The 24089-nt window shown below is 40.4% G+C and overlaps 1 protein-coding gene across 2 annotated transcripts in view; it reads right to left on the reverse strand.

Annotated features, from left to right (window-relative positions):
* ADAMTS17 (ADAM metallopeptidase with thrombospondin type 1 motif 17) overlaps window positions 1–24089 on the reverse strand; it is a 197388-nt gene that overhangs the window by 16388 nt on the left and 156911 nt on the right. For both annotated transcript variants that reach the window (XM_054837482.1, XM_054837481.1), the window contains 2 exons: window positions 12213–12417; window positions 7651–7803 (listed from right to left, as the gene is read on the reverse strand). In XM_054837482.1, the coding sequence (XP_054693457.1) occupies window positions 7651–7803; window positions 12213–12417 (358 nt within the window). The remainder of the gene's footprint in view (window positions 1–7650; window positions 7804–12212; window positions 12418–24089) is intronic.

The raw sequence follows: 24089 nt of genomic DNA on the forward strand, positions 1-24089 counted from the left end.
TCCCTCAGCCACTCCTCATCAGACTCGTGCTCCAGACCCTTCACCACTTTGTTGCTCTTCTATGGACATGCTCCAGCACCTCAATGTCCTTGTAGTGAGGGGTCCAAAACTGAACACAGCACTTGAGGTGCGGCCTCACCAGTGCTGAGCATGGGGGGACAATCACTGCCCTGGTTCTGCTGGTCACTCTATTTCTGATACAAGCCAGGATGCTGTTGGCCTCCTTGGCCACCTGGACACACTGCTGGCTCATATCTCTTTTATCTCTTTTTTCATCTCTCTTTTACTTAAGTTTGTGGAATAAAATGATAAAGGGAACAGAGAAAACTCCAGCAAGCCCTGAACTGACAGGAAAGATGACAAAAAAACCCCCCATAGCCTTGGAGCTCTGTCATATGTAAACTGCAAGCCATGTGCCAGAATTCTGCATTTTATGTTGAAATCCTTAACTCACTGAAGTCATTGGGAGTTCACCATTGATTTTGGTAGGTCAGTGATTTGGCCCACAGTACTATAAACAAAAAAGATTTCACTGCACCAGAAGAGATGGGTGGTTTCTGCTTTGTAAAACAAACACCAGCTTTCTCACTATTTTATTCCATGCATCTCCTCAATGGAGATTAAATTAAAGGTGATAGTTTTAGCTCATCACAACTCAAAAGGATACCATTCTACTTCAGAAATGCAGAGCAATGGCTTTTCATCTTCCTTTCTAAATGGCTGCATGAAATTTTACTGGGATACTGGTAACAACTTTCCCAAATTGAGGATTGTCCCCGGCTGATACAACCAATTTTGGGCCATTTGTTCTCATCCTCTATAAGGATGAGATAATCTTTAAGATTAGCTGTTGGCAAGAAAGGCTGTGGTTTGCACATCAATGATCATGCACCAGAGAAACAAACCATGGGGAACCACAACTAGCAGTACAACAGCAGTCCACAGGGGCAGTAGTTGCTTTGGCTCCTGGTCATGCCTAGGACCAGAGAAGCGGAAGGTTTGAATACTAAAGTTTGTTGGATCCTCTCCTGTCACATCCAGCTCTATTTTCTTCTGGAGAACAACTGATTTGCATCAGTGAAGCCTGTAGACAATCTTCCAATGTCCATTTCTAGCTATGGTGCTGAATGCACATGAGCAGCCAGAAATCATGAAGTTGTTTGCTGAGCCAAAGTGAGTAGGCGGCAGGGAAGGGTCTGTCAGCTGTGATATGCAACTGCAGTTTTAAGCGACAATCCCTCCTGCAGAGATTTTTCTGAATTCAACAAGAAAAGTTATTTTCTCCAAGGTAGAAGAAGATTAACTTAGTTATGACCTTTACGAAGAATTAACAAGTTGTCCATAGTTTATCATAAACAGATGGTGGGTCAAGCCATGAGTTTGTAATGAATGTTAGAACAAAGGACAGTTTGCTTCCATATTTACAACAGTTTTGAATATACCTCTCAAACCACAGCTGTCCTTGATTTGCTCTTCTTATCATGTAATGTGAATTAATCATTAAAAGTGAGGTGTATTGAGGCTTTTGTTCATGTTCGCAAACATTTGAAACTCAGAAAACATGCCTTCCTGGCACTGGAAGATTGTAGAAAAAAAAACCCACCCAAAAACAACCCCAGCATGTTTTTTGGTGTACCGTAAGGCTAGGGGGTTTTATCTCTTAGAGAATACAATCTACTGTAATCCTGCCAAAACAATTAATTTGCAATTACAAAATCCTTGTTACCACCCATTGTGATGAATGACTGCTGATTTTCAGTATGAAACACCTCTATGTCTGGCACAAACCCAGTATTTTTCTTATAGGAAATTAGATTTTTTCCTCCCTATTGTTAATATTCTTCTGGGATGAGAACCCATAGCCAGCATTTCACAGGCTGAGCAAAATACTGTAAAGAAATTGGCAAGTATTGATGTCCAGGGAGGGCAGGTGGCTATAGGCAATTTTTCAGATGTGCTTTATCACTACTGACACTATTTGGCAACAAGAACATTGTTTAACATCACACTTTGCCAAGCTGATCCTTACTAGCGTTTTCCAGTTTCTGGAGTGTACAGTCTTTCTGAATCCAGTGAAAGTTGTGCCAGGTGGTTATACGAGATGTAAAGTGGTAGAAAAAGATTTCTCCTTTACTTTCTCTCCTAACTGAAGCCCTGCTTGACATGTCATACATTTCTGTTTTCACCTGAGAGCATGAATCTGCGATGGTTCCTACACAAGACCCAAAGATCTTGCATAGTCTGGCAGGTCAGATTCTGATCTGCATGGCATTGGCACAAGCCTGCATTAACTTAAGTGGCTGAATTAATCTGGATTTACACTAATGTAAGAGAGACTGATATCTGACCCACTGTGCTGAGTGAGATCCTTGGCTTGTGGCCAATGGGTTGTAGGGAAGAATGAAAGACAGTTACCCTGGATTTACATTGGGTTATCTGAGATTAATACAGGCTTCAGTATTTACAGAGCATTTCCTGTAACTGCAAAGAAAAAATGTTGCAAAGCCAATATATTACAAGGCTTCTATGTATCTTTCTTCTAAAAATCTTTTCACTGGGCTATGTAATATAATAGGTTAATGAGATAAATTGTTGCCTGAGGTACAGAAGTTGCATGTTTAAGCTTCCAAAAGCTGAAAATGCACCCTTCTGAAAGTCAGCACTAACGACGGAGCTAGTGCATCTTGCTTGTAATTCTACCTTCCTTGATATAATATCAGTTAAAAGGAGAACAGCAAAAAAAAAAAAAAAGAAACTGGGAACCCTGAACCATTCTGTGCTATTGGCTCGAAATACAATACTTCAGGACAGAAATAGAGTATGTAGAGGCATATGAAACAGTGAAACAATTAAGTAAAACTGGAAATGAAGAAAGATCCATAAAAATCTTGTGGAGAATTGCTCCTGCTATATAATCTTGCCTCTTCAGTTATACCCTAGAAGAGTCCAAAAGCCAACTGGAGAAAAGGAGAGCAACATGCATAAAGACACATTCTGTTCACTAGCTGCCTGCATTCTTCACAGGAATGTAATCCTTGACATCGGGTTTGTCAGCAAAATACAATTCATCATGAAAGAATGAACTACTGTCTTGCTAAAGTATCAAGAGGCATATTTTCAGCAGCCTAGGAGTCTGAGGCAAGTGTTGGGAAACTGAACTACCTATGTTTGTTCTTTTGACTAGCACAACTACAACAAAAATGTAAAAATTGTTTCCAGTGCTAGAACATTTAACAGCTCAGATTTCAAACAAGGAGGAACTATTTCAAAGTAGAAAGAGCGTATGAGATGTTTGTTTCTTTAACTGAATGCAAACTGGATGTGGAATTTCCTTTTGGAAGAAATGACTGAATGGGAGATGGCTTGGATTCCCATTTGTATATTGCATCATATATAAAAAAGGATGATATAATGAATTGCAATTCTGAAGAATCCCGGCAGCAATGAAAAAAAATATTTCAGGTTAACACCTTCAGTGGGTCTCTTGCTGTGCAGTCTATCTTTCTACTAGGTTCAAAGACTCTCGGGCCGGGAGCAGTTTAGTTATGTAGCTCATCATACCAATGCTGCATTTGTGTTAAATGCTGAAAATAATAATTATATTCCTTTAAGATAAGAGTTTAAGAGAGAAGTTGCAGTAGTGCAGAGAAGTTGGAAGATTAATAGCAGTGGTAATGGAGGTTACACATGGTTGCTAGTAACAGAAAAATACTCTGTCTTTAGAATTACAGTAGACAGTCTGGACTAACAAAGGTAACTTCAAAGACATTTAAAATAACTTTACAAGTCTGGCCATACATGCTTGCAAAGTGAACTAGATACAGCAGTTCCTCATGCAATGCTTGAAATATGCTGCAAATACATTGGGAATACACAAGTATCACAGCCAAGACTGCTTGCTAAATCTGCTCAATTAGCTCCAAATGCTTTCCACAGATAATAATGCCTAGTAAGGACCATCCACAAATAACCCTGACAAAAAGTGGGGAAAAACTCCTCTTCTTCAGAGCATGGACAGGCAATGGCTGCAAAGCCATTTGGACGAGGTTTTGGCTGGCAGGTGCAGGATAAAGATCAGCATGGCCATGCCTCTGGCCCTTGCCTCTTCTACAGACAAGTGGATCCAGAGTCTGAGAACATAAAACCACAACTTGTCTGGCAAAGACTTGGAGCTTCTACTGCTGCCCACTCATGCACCTTCTGAATGCAACAGGATCTAAGATCTGTGTAGGGTAACCACGTCCATCACTGTCAGACACGAGGTGAGTTATTTATATAGTACTGGGAGCTCCTTAGGGAAGTGATCTGTCTTCTCGTGCACAGAGTCCATGTAGTCTATAAATACTACTAATAATAACATAAAAATAACAGTTTGCCATTACCACCCAAACAGCCTGCTCTATTTACAAGTTATATTTGGACTTGACTTTTTAAATGAGGTTTTGCCTCTTTCTTAGATGACTTCCTTGTATCTTCAAATGATCTTGGTTTGGGAAATAAAGTATTGGAGGCCCAGTCACCATGTAAGCTGTTTGCACATAACGTATCAAAGCCCCTTATTTTAATCTGTGATAATTACTACTGTTAGTTAGATCTTGCTTCCCTGATGATTCTTAACAATAAGTAACAAATGCATAATGCATTAATTGCAAAAAGTTGTTGCTTGTTCTGAGATCAATTTGTATTAACAGAAAGTTTCCATCTTAGTCAGCACAAAGCGCTCTCACAGCGATTTTTACAGCACCGGCAACAAATGTTTTACAATGGAATTTTACCCTGGAAGTATGAGTTTTAAGGAGTTCACTATAATCTAATTGCTACAGACTTTTTGTTTTTCCTTAAAGGAGGAACTGTTTAAAGCTGGACAACACCAAAGAGGAGCTGCTGATAGCTGTAAAGGCTCTCCACCTAAGTCTAAGCCCTACATTAAAGCTTCTGGATCCTCATGATGAAAATCCTTCACTTGGGATTTGCGAAGAATTGAATTCCATACCAAATATTTAAGCTATCTGGGTTTCTGGGACAATGCATTTTCTTCAAAGATTTGTATCTACCCATACCCTTTCCTAGCAATCCAGTGGTGCCTTTTGTTTACCCCTCTAGTCAGAGAATAAGAATCTAATTGTGTGATCTAAGTGTCCAGTCAGAATTAACCAATATGTCTAGAATTTTAAATGCTCATTATAAACCAAATCTAAGTCCAAGAACATCCTGCTGGACTCACACAGGGTGAAATTCCTGGGAAGCAGAGAGTTGGCACAAGCCCTCTGCAGACAGAAGCAGGCCACATATGCAGCACATAAGCTTTTGTGCCCTCCTGCACAGGGAAGATCCTGATCCTGAGTTAAGAATTGCAAATGACAAGTGATTTTGCACTGATCCTATCCTGCTCACATGCAGACACTGAATCCACCAACAACACTATTTACTCTGACCGATGTATGATTGCAGCCTTTCTAGCAGTGAGCCAACATCTTTATCAGATTGGAACCATTCGTACCATTCTGAACTTGCAATCCATGTAATCAGTGAATACACAATTATTTCATATTCTTCCCTATAAAGAGAATCTGGGTCCATGTTTTAAAATTCGACAAATAAATAAATAATGTTATTTCACCTGTTAACACATGGGAACTGTTTGTTTTGGCCAGCATGCATGGACTGTGTGTGCCAGGTTATGGATAAAATAATGTTCAATACTCTAAACATTCTGTGATACAAATTCCTGGCTCAGCATAAATACAGACCTTCTGTATGTGGCAGGTTCTTAATGCATTCTCCAGCACTGACACCATTAAGTTTACATATCTATGACAGAGTATATCTATAAATATCTGTAATTCCTAATAATAATGTAAAAAAATGGAATCGCAGATAAGCCAATTTGCCCATCATGGGCCTCTATTTAACTGGATTTTGCTTGCTCGAGTTTGGGTTTTTGGAAAGCAAAATGCAACTACTGTATCCTAGTGGTTTCTGCACATGCCGTACATTCCAGAACACAAAGTAGGCTTTCTTTTTAAAGAACAGTACAGTTACAAAGATAAGATAAAAGCAAACTGGAATATAATATTCCTGGGAAATTTTAGTTCTTTATGCAAACATGAAGTCAGTAATATAAAGGATATGAACAACACTGGCAAAGGCTGAGTTTCTCACATTGCCAGGCCTCCTTCCCAAGCAAAACTACCTGTTACTTTAAGATCAGAATGCAAATACAGAGCAGACTCTGCTCTGGTTTAATCCACGGCATTTGGGAATTAATTCCACTGATGTCACTACAGAAACTAAGTTCAGACAGGCCTAAGTGAAGGTAAAATCAGCCCTGAGGAAGGGACTGATGGTTTTGGCTCTGCCTTTAAATTCATGGCTTCCTTTCATTTCAGGTGGTTGGAATAAGTCTAGGACTGGACTATGCAGTGTAGGTCTCAGACGAGCATGAAATTCAGCTGCACAGCTCTAGTCTTGCATCTGTGGTAATAAAATAGTGCACTGCCAGATTCTGCATGCATTGACAGGCTGAGAGAGTTGGGATTGTTCAGCCTGGAGAAAAGAAGGCTCCGGGGAGATCTGATTGCGGCCTTCCAGTACCTGAAGGGGCTACAGGAAAGCTGGTGAGGGACTGTTTATCAGGGAGTGTAGTGACAGGACAAGGGGGAATGGGTTTAAGCTGAAGGAGGGTCGATTTAGATTAGATGTGAGAAAGAAATTCTTTACTGTTAGAGTGGTGAGGCACTGGAACAGGTTGCCCAGAGAGGTTGTAGAGGCCCCATCCCTGGAAGTGTTTAAGGCCAGGTTGGATGAGGCTTTGGGCAACATGGTCTAGTGGAGGGTGTTCCTGCCCGCAGCAGAGGGGTTGGAACTAGATGATCTTTAAGGTCCCTTCTAACACAAACCATTCTATGATTCTATGATTCTATGACATGAGGCAGAGGAACAGAACTCAGCTGTGAGCACTTGTGGTTACCCTCTGTTTCTGTGTGAGTCTGCTAGGGCTTCCCCCCAGTAGTATTCAGTTTAACAACAGTTCTCCCAAACTATCAGATATATCACTTGTGGAATAAGAAGACTAAGGTCCGGCTCTCTTCTCAGCTCCATACTGATGCTTTAAGGGAGACAAAACTCTCACCACAGTCCCCTTGTGAAATTTCCCTTATTTTTTAGTGACTAGGTTCCTAACTTGAAATGCAAATATTTAACACATATATACACTCAAGGAAACCAACCTTCTAGCATTCAATCTGCTAGCCAGAACTGTTCAGAGTTTTAGTTTTTGAAATACGGAAAGCAGTTTCAACATCGTTTATAAAGTAGCTTTTTGACACCAAGAGTCCACCTCTGGTGGGAATCTTGTGTGGGTTTTGCCTTTGGATGGTTAAGCTGTCAATTAATACTCATTTCTATCCTGTTTGGAACACTTTTCTCTAAAACTTGCAGGGTCATATCCACAAGCCTGTGTTGCAATGTTTGGGTTATAAACGGCATACAAGGAAAGCTTAAATCCCAGCAAAAACTCTAATCAAAACCAGTTAAATCGTTCCTTTCTGAATATTTAAACTGCAGATTAACTCAGACAGCATATGGGTGCAGAGCACACTGAACATCTTTACACTTCGAAACAAAATACCACGTAGTGTTTGCCGTTACCTTAGACCAATCGCCTGTTTTCCATTCATAACAGCCTGTGTGATCCTCACACTCTTCTTCATCTCTTGGCCTGGTAGCTGCATCACATTTTCCTTGAGAATTTGTGCATGTCACTGTTCTTTTCTGAATCCCCTTGCCACAGTCTGCTGAGCACTGCAAAACAACGAGTATTGGTTTTCTGTTACATGATGCCTAGAAATGATAACTTTTATTTTGGTAGCATAGCTAAAAGGAAAATCTGGTTTTATGAACACAGAGGAAAACTGATAGGCCGTAAAATTTTTCCCCAATAATTTAAGCTCTTTCGAACATAAAATAGTAATTTGAAAAGCGTCTTGAAATATCTGCTTGTGAAATGTTTTACTTATGACAAATGACGATTCTGAAAATCAACCTTCTTTGAAAAATATCAGCTGGCATTTTGCTAGAATTGGTGTTACAGATGAATAAACCCACAAAATCTAGTGTTTAAGAGCTCATCATTCATACTGAAAAAGAACACACTGAGATTTACAACACAGAACTGCCACATCCCTTGATGTATCATCGGAGTAAAATGATGGCATTTTGAAATCACAGTAGCATGAGACCACTGTTACAAACACATTTCTGCAGTACAGTTTGTACATACCATGGTAAAGTCACAGTTCTCACACGTGTTCTCATGTGAAACACATTCATGACCCTCACTCTTTGTTTTGCCATATCCTCATCACTATGTTAGTCCTGGAGAACTTCAAATGTACAAAGGGGATAGCTCAGGAGAGGCACTATTGGGTGACCCGCAATGCTGTGATCAGCTTCCAACCATGGCTAGCAAGCTAGCCACAGACATCAGCAGGGATGAAAGACAGACTTCTCAACACCAAAAGCATAAGCAGGTACTGTCTGAAGTCCTCTGAGAAAGAAGCAGGCTACAACAGCTGCTAGAATCAGCTGCTGAAGGAAGATTTGATTCAAGCATTTGGGCATTCTAACAAACGTTCATACAAGCGAGCACAAATTGTCCACAAATGTTTTTGTGCCTGGGCACTGTGAAGGTGGCTTCTAAAGAGCAGGGATATCTGGTCTGTTATCTCTCCCAGTGGTTGGCTGGAAATTCTGCTTTACTGGAGAATTTGTCTTGATTTCATTGACTGTACCATGTGGGAAAAGGACACTAGCACGAACTGAAACAGAATTTCTGTTTTAAATAACCAGTTTGGTGATAGAGTAACAGATCTGCTGATGCTGTTCAGCCATCCAAGTGCATGCCAGTACACAACAGCATAGCTTGTCTCTCCGCTCTTCATTTTCATGCCACTTCAGTGGTTAAGAGTGAGAAATTTTCTTGCAGAGCCACTGGGGACAGGTGGGTGGAAAAATGATATATGTACCAACTGAGATAAAAACTAACCTCCTCTAGCATGTCAAGTTCTCCCCTTCAGGGGATCAGCATGGAAAAGACAGTTGATTTGACACTGAATAAATAGTGAAGATATGAGATATTCTGTGAGGTCTTTTGAATGTATTCCAAGAAGCTTCTCCATCCAGGGGGGTCTATGCTGGAAACAAGCGTCAGCTTGATATAAATTACATCAAATGGACAAATCTCAGCATGCCTGTCTAACCGTCTTAAAAATACAATCCAGGCAGTTCTGACCTGCTGGCCTTGTTAAGGACATGAATGACAAGCGTTTATGAGCTGGCAAGCAAACAGACATGCCTTTAAATACTTCAGAGCACTACAAAGTGACTTCTTGAAAATCTGGGAAACCTTCCACTTAATTTACTATGTGCTGCTCATGGCGTGACCTCCTTACGGATGTAACATCTTTGCAACAAGCACAATTGTATAGTTCTGCTAGATATGGGGATGAATTCTTCCAGGCTTTGCAGAATTCCAGAAACTGCTTTGCTGGACTCCTCAGAGTGCTAGACTTGCCAGAGATCCCACGCTGGAGCTCCCTAAATGGTACCTAAAAGCCATGAATTTGCCCCAAGTTGTATAGACTTTCCTAAATTATATATCATATTCCTCAGTCCGCAGGGTGGACTCCTCAGGGTTGCACTCATTCATCTCAAACTACGAAGCTCAATATATAAAATCTTTCAAATGGTCCAATCTACTCAAAGTAAATCAAACTGAAGTGGGACGATTTTTCACAGTAGGAGAAATCTCTAGGTGGGTTTTACAAGCAAGTCTGGGAAAAACACCAACTGTTTGTTCTTCCCACAAGCTTTTAAGTCATTCACAGATTAATACTGCATATAGTTTCCTAGACAAAACAGCATTTGCAAAAGGTTTCCAACAGATCTTTGGTGGTCACATATAAATCACTCTCTTTAAGAGTTTTTTTCTTTCCTTAAGTCATCTGTTTTCATGAGGAATTTCTTAACATATCAATTTTACAGAGATTCCACAACAGAACAATCTGCAAATTAATATGCGCAGTCCCTGAGTGTCCAGTTGGGATCATTAGGTCTTATTTTATTAACAAATTACTTAGTCAAATCCCATGAGGTTTTGTAAAGGAGCAACACAACTTTGCAGTTAAGACACAGCTCCTTTATTTGAAGGAAATCCATATTTTTTTGTACTCCAGTTCTCTAACAGTAGAAACATTCACCTTCTTCTGACAGCCTCTATTTTTGTCATTAAAAATGGGTTGAGCAGTACTTTGTCCAAAACAATCATCTCAAGTGTTTGGCAATAAAAGGGGAACTTAATTTTTTCCACAATGAAGATTGCATTGGAATTTGCTTTGAAAACACACATTTTTGATTTGGGACCAGATATCAATGTGGTCAATTGTTTTTTGTTGTGTAACCAAAAATTTCAAAAACATACATGAGAAAATTGATCTATAAAATGATATTACTGCTGTTATATTTACTCCACAACATCAGATTAAAATGTTAAGGATTAAAGTGATTACCACTGAAGAAAGTCCTAGTTATGAGAAGTGTTCAAACTGGCAGAGCATCAAATGTGTCCTGGAGTCAACTGTGCTACATAATAGCAGAAATGTGCCAGAACAAGAACGAATTTAAAATCACAAGTGGGCAATTACAGACACGACAAAAGGTAAATAAGTTTATAAAATGAAAAGTAAACAAGTTATTGAAAAAATGATCTAAAAATATTATGTATTTGCAAATGAGTTACGTGGTCACAAATACGGAAGATTTCCACTCTGGAAGAAGTCTTCTGTAACTTGACTTACTCCATTTCATAAAAAGGAGAGAGAAGTACCTGGGATTGTTAACAAAAGACCCAAGTAAAAATTTCCCATGTAAAACAGGTAGGAACCGCACCATAAGAATAGTCTCAGCTATAAACAGTTCAGCTGGTTCAGCTATAAGAATAAAGAAGGCATCATCTGAAAGGGTTACTTCTATAACACACAAAAGACTTATCAGACAACTTATTAAATCTTTGGTGTGTTTCTCCACATCTTTTGAAATGAAAGAACTCAGAAAGAAAATGAATCTCATGCATTAGTGAACAGATACAGTGTCCTACTGAAAGGAAACACTACTCTCACTTAACTATCATCTCACTTGCCAAACAAAGATTTCCTGTTCAAAAGGTGGACAATGGAATCACATTGTGTTTGTTAAGAGACACTGTTCCTCAGTGCAAGATCTGAACTTCTGTGACTTTTTAGCACATTTCTAACAATAATATTTTGCAAAAGCTCTTTGACAATGATTTAAACAGGAGCTCACTGTTTCAAAACAGAGATGAATAACAAGGAAAGATCCTCCCCACAGAAATAACTGTTGCTGGACAGTCCCGTAACACAGCCAGTCTGGAATGAGACTGATAGAGCTGTAAGCACTGCATCAAAGAGCGCAAGGATCTTCTCATCATTCATATGAGCCTAACAGCTACAATATCAAAACTAACATGGACATTCTATTAGGGCTGTTACTCACAAGGTACAAAGGCGCCCTGTATTAGCTGAGTCCTGGTCAAGAACTGTAGGTATACTCCCAGTTCACTCTGTTGCTAAACAAAACACAGGCTAACTGTCTAGACCACACATAATTTATATCTGAAATGCATTTATAATATTTGAGAATAATTTCTTAACTCTGCAATGACGTGGAGATGCACCTTTTTTACAAAGAATAACCAGGTTTTCCATGTTTCTGAAATTACATAAAATAAGGTTGGATAAGGCCCAAAGATTGTATATTCTCTGTAACGTTCAGATGCTTGATAAATCTGGTATTTGTTTCATACTGCATTTAAATGGAGCCAGAAGCCCTGGTAGGTTACTACACTTGTGTTCTCAGGTCAGTCAAATGTTTTTCCTTGCTGGTGAGAGTTTTCAGATGGAATGATATAGTTACTATAGCATGATAACTAAAACCTGCCTGAAAAACTCATCTGGTATGGAATACAAAATTCAGCTCCAAACTGATCATCTCAACAAATGACAGTGCCCCAGTTCTGTGAGGCATTGAGTATGCTGACCATGAGAACATGCTTAATTTTAAGCACTTAGCTGGATTAGGGCCAGTGTATTCAGAGCTGTGTGCTGTCTGGCTCCTTTCTTGAATCAAGTTCCTACCTTTGACCACTCTGATGCTTCCCAGATAGAAAGGCAGTCCCGTCCTTCACAGCTTTGGACAGTTGCTGGTTTATTGCCAAGGCAGTAGAGGTCTCTTGTGTTAACGTAGGTGCCATTTTGCAACTGATAAACACAAGTCACTTCCCGGTGCTGGATGCCTTTCTCACAAGTAGCAGAGCAGGGACTCCAATGGCCAGTCACCCACCTGGGAAGGAGCCAGAGAAGGAATGTTAAAAAAGTGGTGGGATAAAACATTATGCTTCACTTAAAAACAGTGCGAAATGGGCAACTCTTCCTAGATTTGTGGGTTCTTCAATGGTGCTGTATTGCCATCACACTGAGATTACCTGATCACTTGTAGGAGCTGAAGTGTGCAAAGCAGAAAAGTGTCGGTTTACAAGTGAATGTCCACTTCTGTCTCCATGCTAGACAGAAACACAAACTCTGCATAGCTCCCTTTAACCCCTAGTCTTTACAATGTGGCTGCATTTTTCCCCCAGGTAAAGACAGACTTGTCTGCAGACCATCCTATCCCACAAATATTGTTGCCTTTGAGAGGAACCTGGGAAAACTACTGCTACATCTGCATGCACATCTTCACTGTGCAGTGGAGCTGCGCAGAGAACCTGTACTTACTGTGTACAAACCAGGATGGTGCTACGGCCAGACACCTTGCCCAGCACGGCCTTCCTGCATCCAGGATCAGAGTCAGCTTCTCTAGCCCTACATTATATGATATATACAAATCCTCTACATCCCAGACTATTAGAATGCAAAGACATCTCCTGCCTCATTTTTAGTTCACCCTCTCACAGCTGCTGGTCAGATCTCCCTTTTCATAGTTGGGCTTTCCAGGATGTTTAATTGGCATCTCATCTATTTGAAGTTCATGGCATTAGGGGCCTCAAAAATGGAGAATGGCCATGTTCATCCTTAGAAAACCTGAAATGCATTTACTGCCAAGGCTCAAGAAGTACGTAAAAAGACAAGATGTTCCCTATAGAAAGGATCCTACAATGTTGTTTGAAAGCTGCTGTAGCTCACAAGGATGTGCCATAACCCAGTCTGGATGGGGGCACATTTCCCCATAACCATCATTTCTCTGAGCCTTTGGGATTCATTTACTTTGTAAGCACATTTCAGTTGCCATTTCCTTCCCCTTTGATCAAAGTGTACTGGGAAGAAATACATGGTCTTTTTTGTTGTTGTTTGCTTTGTTATGTCTTTAAAGGCTCTTTGGCAAACACCCAGCACAACGTTGTGAGGTGTTCAGGTTCCTCCAAGGTAAGGAACACATTGCTGCTGGGAGCAGTCTCCAGCTCTAGGCATGCAAGGGAAATGAGGCAACCTCACCCCGCTGTCTTCCAGCTCAGTGTAAGGCAAACTGAAAGGCTCCCACTGACTCCAGCAAGTACTGGAAGCACCACTGTGGTTAGAGGTGGGCTACAAGGCAGTGAATAAAATGTCTAAGAAGAATCTGAATTAGGAGGTATATAGGGAGAAGTGATATTTTTCCTCGAGACAAGCAGCATCGATCTTTACGCTTCCTGCAATCTGTCAATGAGGAACATGTTCTCTGTAATTACAGGCATTCCTGGATGAAGTGAAAGACTGGAACAATAACTGTGTAGGTGCTGTGCACCAGAAGGCTATCATGCCTTTCTCACCAGGTAATTGGCGTTCTAGCCTGTTATTTAGGACTGTCACCTAGATTAGTATCCTTATACCATGAATCTTTTACTTGTCACTCAATCCTGGCTTGTCTGTTACGATAAGTGGCTCAAATAAGACTTCCCAAAACCAAAAGTCTGCTCTGAAATACTATTTCATTTTGATGAAGGCTCCAATATTCTGGGTAGAGCCCTGTATGTGCCAACTTATTAACCATATTTCTTTTGAAGTTGCTGCGTAACTTCTCCTAAACGGATCAAACAACTGTTTCTCATCTTCGTATTCCTGAACGGGGCAAAATCAGTTCAGCACAATTCGTAGAAACATCTTCATTTGGTGCAATTGTCATGAATTCATTTGCCAAATGTTATGGCTTATGACCTGATGTGACAGCACTGATGACTGCGTTGACAGTGAAGGCAGAAGCCATTTGATTTGAGCAGGACAGGATCAGGCAGGCTGGCCACCTGTCTTTCGTGGAACAGGGCCCCGCTCAAATGTTTCTGTGCATTAAAGCAGTTGACACATCTGCGAATTTCCATTGGCTAAAACAGCTGGCAAGACACCAAACGTGTTTCTCTAGACAGTAGTTTTGGCCCATCTCTGTGGCTAAGTGCTTGGTATTTTGCTTACGGAATGGGAAAATGCCAGCTGGGTAATCAAATACTAGGACTGAAATACTGACAAAAATAGCCTTGAAGTGCAGAAATCAGTGTTCATGAAAATCAATAGCCAGGCTCCCTTCATATCAGCTGGGCTCTGCCCTATCAGAGCAAATGTGGAGGCAGCTATCTAGTTGGGTGAAGGAACTGCTCAGCAAGGGCATATAGAGGGAGAAAGAGTGACTTTGCCTTATGAGCTGAATGTGAGTCACAGGGCCGGGAACTGTTTCTGTAGAGGCTCCACTGAACTAATATTCACTTCAGCACCGTACTCTCACTGTGATCTACAGCTACTGGCAAAAGAAAAAGGGAAAGGGACTGAAAGCAAAGGAGAAAGATAAAAATACATTCTTGGCAGAGGCTCTCTGTGAGCTTGCATTTAGGATGGGTAGCATGCAGCATGCCAACTATTTCCAAGGTGCCTTAAGAAGTCAGGTTATGACTTTCCTTTCAGGAAGGAAAATTCCTTTTTAATTTTTTTTTGTTATTGCTCTTGTGGAAGGGAGAAATCACCTCGTTTCTACGCTGTTCAGTGGTCTCTAGTTAGTGCCACTCTAGCACAGATACGACAGAGCGTAACTGGAAAACTAGCACAGAAAAAACAAATCATCATCATGATGAAAAGAATGACTGCACAGGGCATGAGCCAAAACCCAGGGAATCAATACAAAGCTGTGCCTGTGGTAAAAACACAATCTCCAGCTTTTTTGTAAAAGTGGCACCCGTATGGCCAGCTTCAGCTACCGACCCACTGCATCCATCCCTGCTCCAAGCCCAATGGTTACAAATAACGTGGGACTACACCGTAAAGGATCTCTGAAACCTCACAGCCCACTCCATCCTACTTGTGACAACTGCTGCTGACATGGAATCAAAATACTTAGAAATTAAAGGCTATTTTAAAGTAGTGGTTTTAGTCTCATATCCAAGAGACAAGCGATAGATTAAATGTTTGAATAATAATAATATCAGTAAAGTAAGCTATTTTCAAAGGCATCAAGAGGATGATCACTTTGACCACAAAATTTCATCCTCTCAGTGAAATCTCTGTTTGGTTCAATGGCTTGTAAAAATGATCTGGCAAACAAGTAAATGTGAGTGCTATGTGCAGTACTGGCAGTACCCTGGTCTTCCCCCACAGTTCTCCCAAAGGCCCCTTCATAGGCAGCAGAAAATACTATTTTAGTACCTGTAAGAGACAGAATCACTGCAACTATATTTCAGCATCGTTCACAACCAACGTGGAAAGACAAGGGATTTATGGATAAAGTGACTAAATATGAAAATTCCTGCCAGTTTCCTATTTGGTAAAGGAATGTGCAGCAAGGTATTAGCATAATTACTATCTGCAAATAATATGTACACAGGGAAGAAAAACGTGATGTACAAATAGTATCACATTATGGTTACTATTACATTACACTACAGATTTTCCTCTCTACACTGTCATTACACCTTTTGAACACACCTGGATGTGTTTAAGAATAAGACTTACTTTTCTTTCTTTTTTTAAACAGTAAGTATTTTTCTTATGACAATGTAAAAAATAATTCCGGGGTTCTAACTCAAAACACCAAGCTAGTTCTGTATTATTAACTAAGCCAGTTAACTGTTGTACAGTAAGCCCTGCATATATCATATAAAGCATTTGGCTTCCAGTTATGTTTTAAACCTGTAAACTGATCTTAGGGATTGCTTGACACCACAGATCTTTTCAGTTTGGTCTTTCCCTCCCAGGTTATAACCTATATTCTGAGTGTTTGAGCTGGAGTCCCTGGAGAGCCTCACATTTTTCCAACAAGCACTGATTCATGTGACACAAACACTCATCTTTCTCAGAACCACACGGATGATTTTATCCTTGGTATTATTTTTTGTAATCTTACATCCATAGAAGATTCAAGAGCTAGATGATCCCTGCTGGTGGTTAGATTTAGGAAGAAAGTGATGAGCTTTTAAGCACAGATTTTTTAACCCAGTCAGTGGCTGTCTTTCTGGCTAAAAAATGCCCAGAAGGGTGTGTTTTTCTATAGCCTCAAAAAGCCAGGATGGGCAGGACATGCAATCTGAGAGGGCTGTTTTAAATCTTTGTCTTCTGAGTCTTCCTCAACCTCTGACCTCTCAGTATCTCTGCTGAGGAATTGGGAGTTCTTCTTCTAATCTGCTTTGGCAACACTCATCTGGCAGGCCCCTGGAGCAAACTTGAAATATGTTTTGGAGGTTCAGTTCATCATTTGATCTTTCTATGGTCTGGATTAGTCATTAACCTTGAATTATCCACTCTACCTACTTGCCTAAGACTCCCACATTTTCTAGGAAAAAAATTGTCTACAGCACTATGTACATAAACCCAGGGGAGATGAATGTCTGCAAATGAAGACTTGTAGCTAACGATTTGGGAAAAAAATGCTATGAAGATAAAATGGGTCAAGGTTGAAGGATGGGGTGGAGGAGTGCAATCAAAAGACATGAGGTCATTTTTCAGAGATTTGTAGCCTCTTATAACATAAAGCCATTACATGTTCTAGGGTAAATATTGCAGCCCATTAAATTTCACCTGGTTATTTCTATCTCAAGCCCTGCAGAAGACTGGTGCCTGCAGGTTGGTTCTGTTCCATTAACTAAACATCCATGACATATTCGCACATGCCCTCACAATTGACAGGGATTGCGTTACTTTTGTTCCCTCCCTAATGAAATTAATTTCTCTGCTTTCACAATAATAGCTTGGATGTGACCAGAGACACATTTGCAATAACATATTTTTTTTCTCTTTTTATTAAACCTGTTTTTTTTTTTTTTTTAATTGGCTTTTAACTACAACTAGTTAAGAGCCTGTACTATTGCTGAATAAAGTATCAGAGGAAATTTTCTACTAAACAAGACATAGTTAGTCTGAAAAAGTACTTGTGACAGAAACTAATCTAAAGCAGGGTAATCTGAGGGTTCTATTTCTAATAGATTTTATTGCATACCCTTTGGTTTAACATACATTGTTGCTCTAATATACAGGTGAGGATAATTCCGTGTCTAGTTAGGACTGGTTGTCTTTAGCACTGGTTTGGGATGCAAAATCATGTCGAAGTCGCTCTTAGTTTTCTGAAGCACCTGGGTGAAACTGTGGCTCTGCTGATGTTAGGCAAAACTCAGACCAACTTGCAGTGGGGCCAGGATTTCACATTGGATAATTTTAGCAGGGAGAATTGGAAAAGATCTCTGAGAATCAGTCACGTGGAATTGACAGTCAGATATTTTTTGCTTACAGCGATCAAATTAAATTCATGCTTGAATATGCAGAAGCAAGAAAACACTGTTTACAAATAGACTCATGATTTCCATGAAATATGCACACTCTGCTGTTGTATCTTTCTCTCCCTACACATTTCTGAAGCTCTCCACCATATCTCAGCTATACTGGGGTCAAAACAATCAAGTGAATCTTGACTTTTGGGAACAGGTTGTGCCACACCCAGTCACTAGAAAGTTGGTTTGTTTTTTTTTTTTTAAGTACAAGGAATCTAGTAGAATAATACAGCTGCTGATGTTGAAAGTAGGACTCCAAGACTAACATTCCTGTCTGATTGCCTTTATAAACAGTGCTCAGTAATTTTCCAGTACAGTAGTCATTCTGCTAACAGACTTGCCAACTTTCACTAACACAGGTTTCTTTTTTTCTTTAGTGATTATCATTTTGACAGCTTTTCTTTTTTTTTTTTAATTTCCCACCAATTATAAGATCAGCCATAGGACAATGTTTTATAATTTACATGCACCTTGGGAAGTTTTTTTTAAATGGAAGACATTGTCTTCTCCCTCCTCTGTCCCCAGTCAAGCAGATCACACAGTTTCTGAGGACTCGGTGTGGCACTGGTGTGAGTAGGTGTCCTTCTTGCTGGCAGCTGCCTCACTAAGGCACAGAACATCAGTACTCTCAGAGCCCTTTTTCAGCGAGTTAGCCCTACCCTGATCCATGGCTGGTGTATCTTCGGTGGGGCATCTCCCTTCAAGAAAGGCAGTGCCTTTTCCTCAGCTCACACCACAGAATGCAAACAGTGTAAAAAGCATTACAGCAGGCAGCAGCAGGAGTGAATTTCACGATTAAATATTTTGCTAGATTATCCTGCTAATCCTTCTTTGTGGGTAAAGACTGCACTTGGCCTGAAGAGCCTCAAACCAAAGAAACACAGATCATTTAACATTTTAAAACAAGGCAATGTTCAACATTCACATTGTTGAGTCAAACATTATAATGGGAAAAACTGTGATGTAAGCCAGACTGGGTGTTTACACCAAAGCTAAGAAACCTGTCTCATGACTCCATGTGAAAACTAATGCCAAATTAACTTCTGTTCTAGCAAGTCATCTTGAATTATTTCATGTAAATGCATTTAGCAGTAGCCAATAAGCCCTCCTCATTCTACTCTCTGTCTGTTCCTAAGCCTTCTCTTACTTCTCTTCCAGAATTGCTTCAGTGAGTTGAGTTGCTGGATTTGCTTGGAAACATCTTTTTGTCTTTCAGTAGCTAATTAACTACTGATTGCCTGTTGCTGTACTCAAGGAACTCCCTACGACCTGGAATGCATGTGATTTTGTCTCCTTCTAGTGGATGGTGATAACAAGATGTACCCACAACAGGACATCAGCTACCTACTCACGAAGGTGCCCAGAAGAGTCTGAGGCTTTCTGATCTACAGCATTTGGCTTCTACTCCTGCAAGACCTGCCAGAGATCTGCTGCAGCTGCCCACCACCAGCAGCTCAGGATAGTTTCCCTGAAGAGCAGCCACCAGGGCGCAGCATCGCCCGGTCGCTCAGCCGCCTGCAGCCACCGTGTCTTGCACAGTGTCCAGCACAGTCCTGGCAAATTCATTAAGCTCAGACTGATTCTAGAGATCCCAACTCCAGTTTTGGGAACTACTTCAAAATGAGCTCTTACGTGGTGCCTCCTTGGATCAGAGGGTGCTAACATTACTATTTATGCCAGATTTCCAAGCTAAAATGATTTGAAACCCTCCCCATGGCTGTTCCTTCTTTTCTTTTTTTCATGTAACCAAATTCAAAACACACCAAAGGAGATGTTTCTTAGCACAAGGCACAGATAAGGTTTTGAACTTGTTGCCATTGGACCATATGGATGATAAACATTTGCACAGGTTCCAAAAGAGTCTGACTGCATTAATGAAAGAACATAACGATTTGGAAGCATTAAATGTCTAGCTCAGTCCCTTCAGTTAACAGACGCTCCCAGTACGTCCCTCCAGTTTAGTATAATTTCCATACAGCCCTGCAAGTAATTTCTAACATTCTCAAGGAGTTTTCCTTCATACTGCTCCCTCCTAAATTTTACTATTTGAAAGACTTTCACCTCACAAAATAAATTCAAAACTGTTCTGCTCCCCATCTATCTGTGATGATAACACAAATAAAAATGGTGCAGACAGACCAGAATCAGGGACGCTGACTGATTTCTGTATTACTGGACTGTTAAACAGGGCACTGTCACAGGTATATGGTGGAGTATAAAGGGAGAGGTGGACTCTCAGACAGTAAGAGTCATATAGATAAGCACCATGAGCTTAAATCAGACTAGGAATGAAATCACTGGGCGCTATCAACCATCACACACTGAAGCACCACGCTTTGAGCAGCCACCAGCCTTTCAGGCAGGTCAGCGAGGTGCCAAACCAGCTGGGGCCTTGGCTGACTCTTATAACTGGCTTCATTTTTCCCCGGTGGGCATCACTGTGGTACGTGAGCCCTTGGAGAGCACAGTGTTGGATTCCAGTCCACAGATAGAAAAGTGAGAGGGGAATAGAAGAAAGAAAGAAAGAAAGAAGCAATCCATGTAACCTCAGCAGCGTGGCAGTTTTTAGAGCGGATTTGGAGGGAAACAATAATCAAAGAAATAGTGGCAAATGGATGCAACATAGGTTTCCTCCAGGAAAAACTCATTGGCTGTATTTCTTTGATTAAAATAACTGCTTTTCTAGACAAAGGAAATGTGGTAGATTTAATCTATTTGGTTATCAGTAAAGAACTCCTCTTGCTGCACTGGAAATGCATATGTAAGTTGGAGAAACTGGTGATATGCTGGGAAACATGGATATCAATGCGTAAATTGTATGGTAGGTGAGAGCTTGCCACAGTGTAATGCTGTAAAGGAATATCAGATATGTGACGAATTTAGATTAGTTACCAGTGGACTTCCTGAAAGATCTGTCTTGCATTTGATCTAATTTAGCATGTTCATTAATGACTTTGGCACAAAAAGAAGAAAACTTCTGAAAAATTGGGGAAAATGCTGACAATACAAAGTCTAGAAGCCTTGTGAATGCAATGGAAGATTAGGATGTCATACAGGAAGAACTGAATAACCTTTAGTACTGCAATAACAGAAGTACGATGAAAATTAATAGCACACTGTAAAGTTGTGTGCTTAGGGACTAATAACAAGCGTTTCTGTGTTAAAGTAGGATTCATATGTTGAAAGAAATGAGGAGGAAAACGTCTAGAATGACTGTAAGCTACAAATATGATGCAGCCATGAAAAAAGCAAAGTACGTATCAGGAGCATTACTCCCAATGAAGACAGCAAAGTATGAATGCGACTGTGTAAGGGTAGCTTGGACTGGGACTGGGATTCTCCATACACTTCTGGTCACCTATGTACTCAAATTATTAATTTAAGTCATGTAAATTAGACCACTAGTAGAGAAGGTGACCAAGGTAACCAAGGTAATGAAGAATTGATGCACAATCTCTGATCCAATAAGAAGTTAAAGAAAAGTAATGGAGTTAGTCCAGCAAAATGATGGAAGGAGGAGATACACTGGTATGCTTTATCATACGGCACTTAGCCCAAGGCAAAGAGATAGGGAGGGAAAATACTACAAAAGCGAAGGAACAGAGCTGATGCAAGAACAAATGGCTGAAAAATGACAATAAATAATTAACGCTGGAATTAAAAGATCCTGACTCACACGAACCGCAGGGTCACAGGAGAGCCTTCCAGTGAGGGAAAGAGACTGTGGAGCAAAACCAGTTTGTGGAAAGGAGTCTATGACATGCTGCTGGTAGTGGCAGAAAACTAACCCTTGGACTCAGGAGATACTTTCAAGTCCTAAACAGTGAAAATAAGGGCTCACGTCTCCTGTGGTTTTCTGTAGATGAAGGCAGGGATTTCTGGCTTTTATGCTGCTGCTAAGCATCTGTGTAGGAACACCACATATTCAGCAGGTCCCTGAAAGAACTCAACCTCTATTAAAGTCTATTACAGCAAAGAGGAGGAAAATTAACAGTGTTTGCATACAGGCCATTACAATTCTAACAGTTGGGAAATTTCATGTGTTTTTGGTTCTTTTCCTGCATTAGATGGGAGCAGTTTCACATTCATAGACCCAACCATGCATGTTGAAGTGTGTGGCCACTGGCCGACCTATGTTTTCAGTAATAACAGCTGATGTGATCTGTGATTTCTGAGTCTTGTGCCAACATGAGTGCTGGGTTTGCCTATATATTTGGGTTGGTGTTCAGTGTGCTGGAAACAACCCATACGCACCGCATGCAAGAATCCAGATTCCATCTGGTTACAGGAGGGCTTTGTAAAAAATATCTAAAGAGCTAGGCAAAGGATTAGAATAAAGAGGTGCTAATAGGGTGCAGTTGGGACAGGAAAGGAAGCTGTAAAGAATTTAATGGAAAAAGAGGGTCAAGGAACATAAAAAATAAAATAGGAAGAAAAAGAGGCATTTTTTTAAAAGGTGAAAGAGTAACAATAATAAAGAATGAAAGATTCTTTTATTTTTGCCAGTTTCAACAAAACCCTTAAGAAAATTCTTTTCTCTGACGTTTAATTTTAAAACATGTCAGTGTGTCCAATCCTTTTTTCAATCCTGCCTTGTTTTTTTCAGATGCTGGGTTGCAGTTGCAGAGTTCTAATCTTCTCCTTGGCCTCATGAAACTACTGTCCCCTGCCCCACATTATTTGGCTCTCCCAAGATGTGGCTGAAGTTCAAAGGGATGTATAATTTGCAAAGCACTTTGGGATGGTGCTGGAAGAAAGACACTGTTATTAATATCATACCCCTTTTTTTCTCCAGATAACTTTATATATATAACATGGGTTATTATTTTTTTTATTTTTATTATAATCTCAAATGCAATAGCCTCCTCCTCTTCCTCCATTTATACAACATGATCTCACCCCATCCCAAAGATTTTGCAATCCAGATTATACACGGATTAAGAGAGGAACCAAGGGGACAATGTGGGATAGTGAATTAAAGTCACACTGCACATCCAAAAGAGAAACAGAGACAATATCCTATGATCCAGTCCTGTGCTGGCCATAAGACCCCTCCCTAGACATAAATCCTCTGTAAAGTGATTCTTCTAAATTTTGAGTAAAAGTATAAATGTAGATCAAAATGCACAAAGCACAGCAGGTTTACTACAGAAAGGAAAGCATTGTTCCTTCTTCTACACCCAGGTAAAGGGCTTAGGTCTGAGTGGAAATGGGAAAGGACCTTATTGTAACAAGATGCTACAATAATTTTACTTGAAACCCTAAAACAAATTCAGGGCTCATAAAAAAAAGCATTGACATGGTGAAAGAGAATGGTTTCTTTAAGATGTTCTTGGTCAGAGAATATGCTAAGCATGCATTTCTAATATCTGGGTGGGCAAAAGCAAGTGGAAATTTAAATTCTACAGAGGCACAGAGAATGTGCTTCTGAAAATGTTTCCAGTCAAAAGCATGTTAAGTGTGAAAGTGTAGTCTACACGGAGTGAGAGAGAGAGTGTGGTCTATCAGATCATCAGCAAGGATTTTGTGGCCTTTCCGGGTACTAAGCACATTTGGTGCTTGCTGTCATTGCTCTGACAAAAAATGGTCCAATGAGAGTGTCCCTGTGCCAGTGCTAATTGCTTCTGGGGACAACTGTGCTAAATTGTGGCTATAAATTGCCTGCTAACTCCATACAGAAGAGATACCTTGGAATAACATTAAGGGCTGGACCTGAATCCACAAAAGAATATGGTCTGGATTTAGGAACAGAGTATTCTTTTCTCAGGAGGATTTGTGTGATTTACCTAATCCACTGTCCCTGCCGTGGCCAGGCAGGAATGTCATGGTGAAAGTGTGCAACAAAGAGGAGACTTCACCAAGGGCTCAGGGTCATGGAGATCCCATTGAGAAACAGCACTTGTGGGTCTTACGGCTCTAATGGACCTGATGGCCAAGACCTCCCTTAGCTGCTCTTAGCTAGTAGAGGCAGAAGCTTCCTACTTCTTCCAGAACTTTGTAAGTTGTTTTTCTTCATCTCTACCACCTGGAACCCCTCCAATACACCTGCCTGGGCTCACTCCAGTCTCCTCCCAATGGCTTTGCAAAAGGTCTAGAAGAAATATTTCATGTCAGGGCAGAAACACAAGCAGATACTCCTTCCTTCTGTCTTTCTGAGAAAATGACATGACAGAAGTCCCAGCATCACTGAATTCAGGAAACTTCCTCATGGGAATGACAGTTTCCTTGAAGTCATTGAGAG

Source organism: Grus americana, chromosome 10 (genome assembly GCF_028858705.1).
Source record: "Grus americana isolate bGruAme1 chromosome 10, bGruAme1.mat, whole genome shotgun sequence".
In the NCBI taxonomy this organism is placed as follows: Eukaryota; Metazoa; Chordata; class Aves; order Gruiformes; family Gruidae; genus Grus; species Grus americana.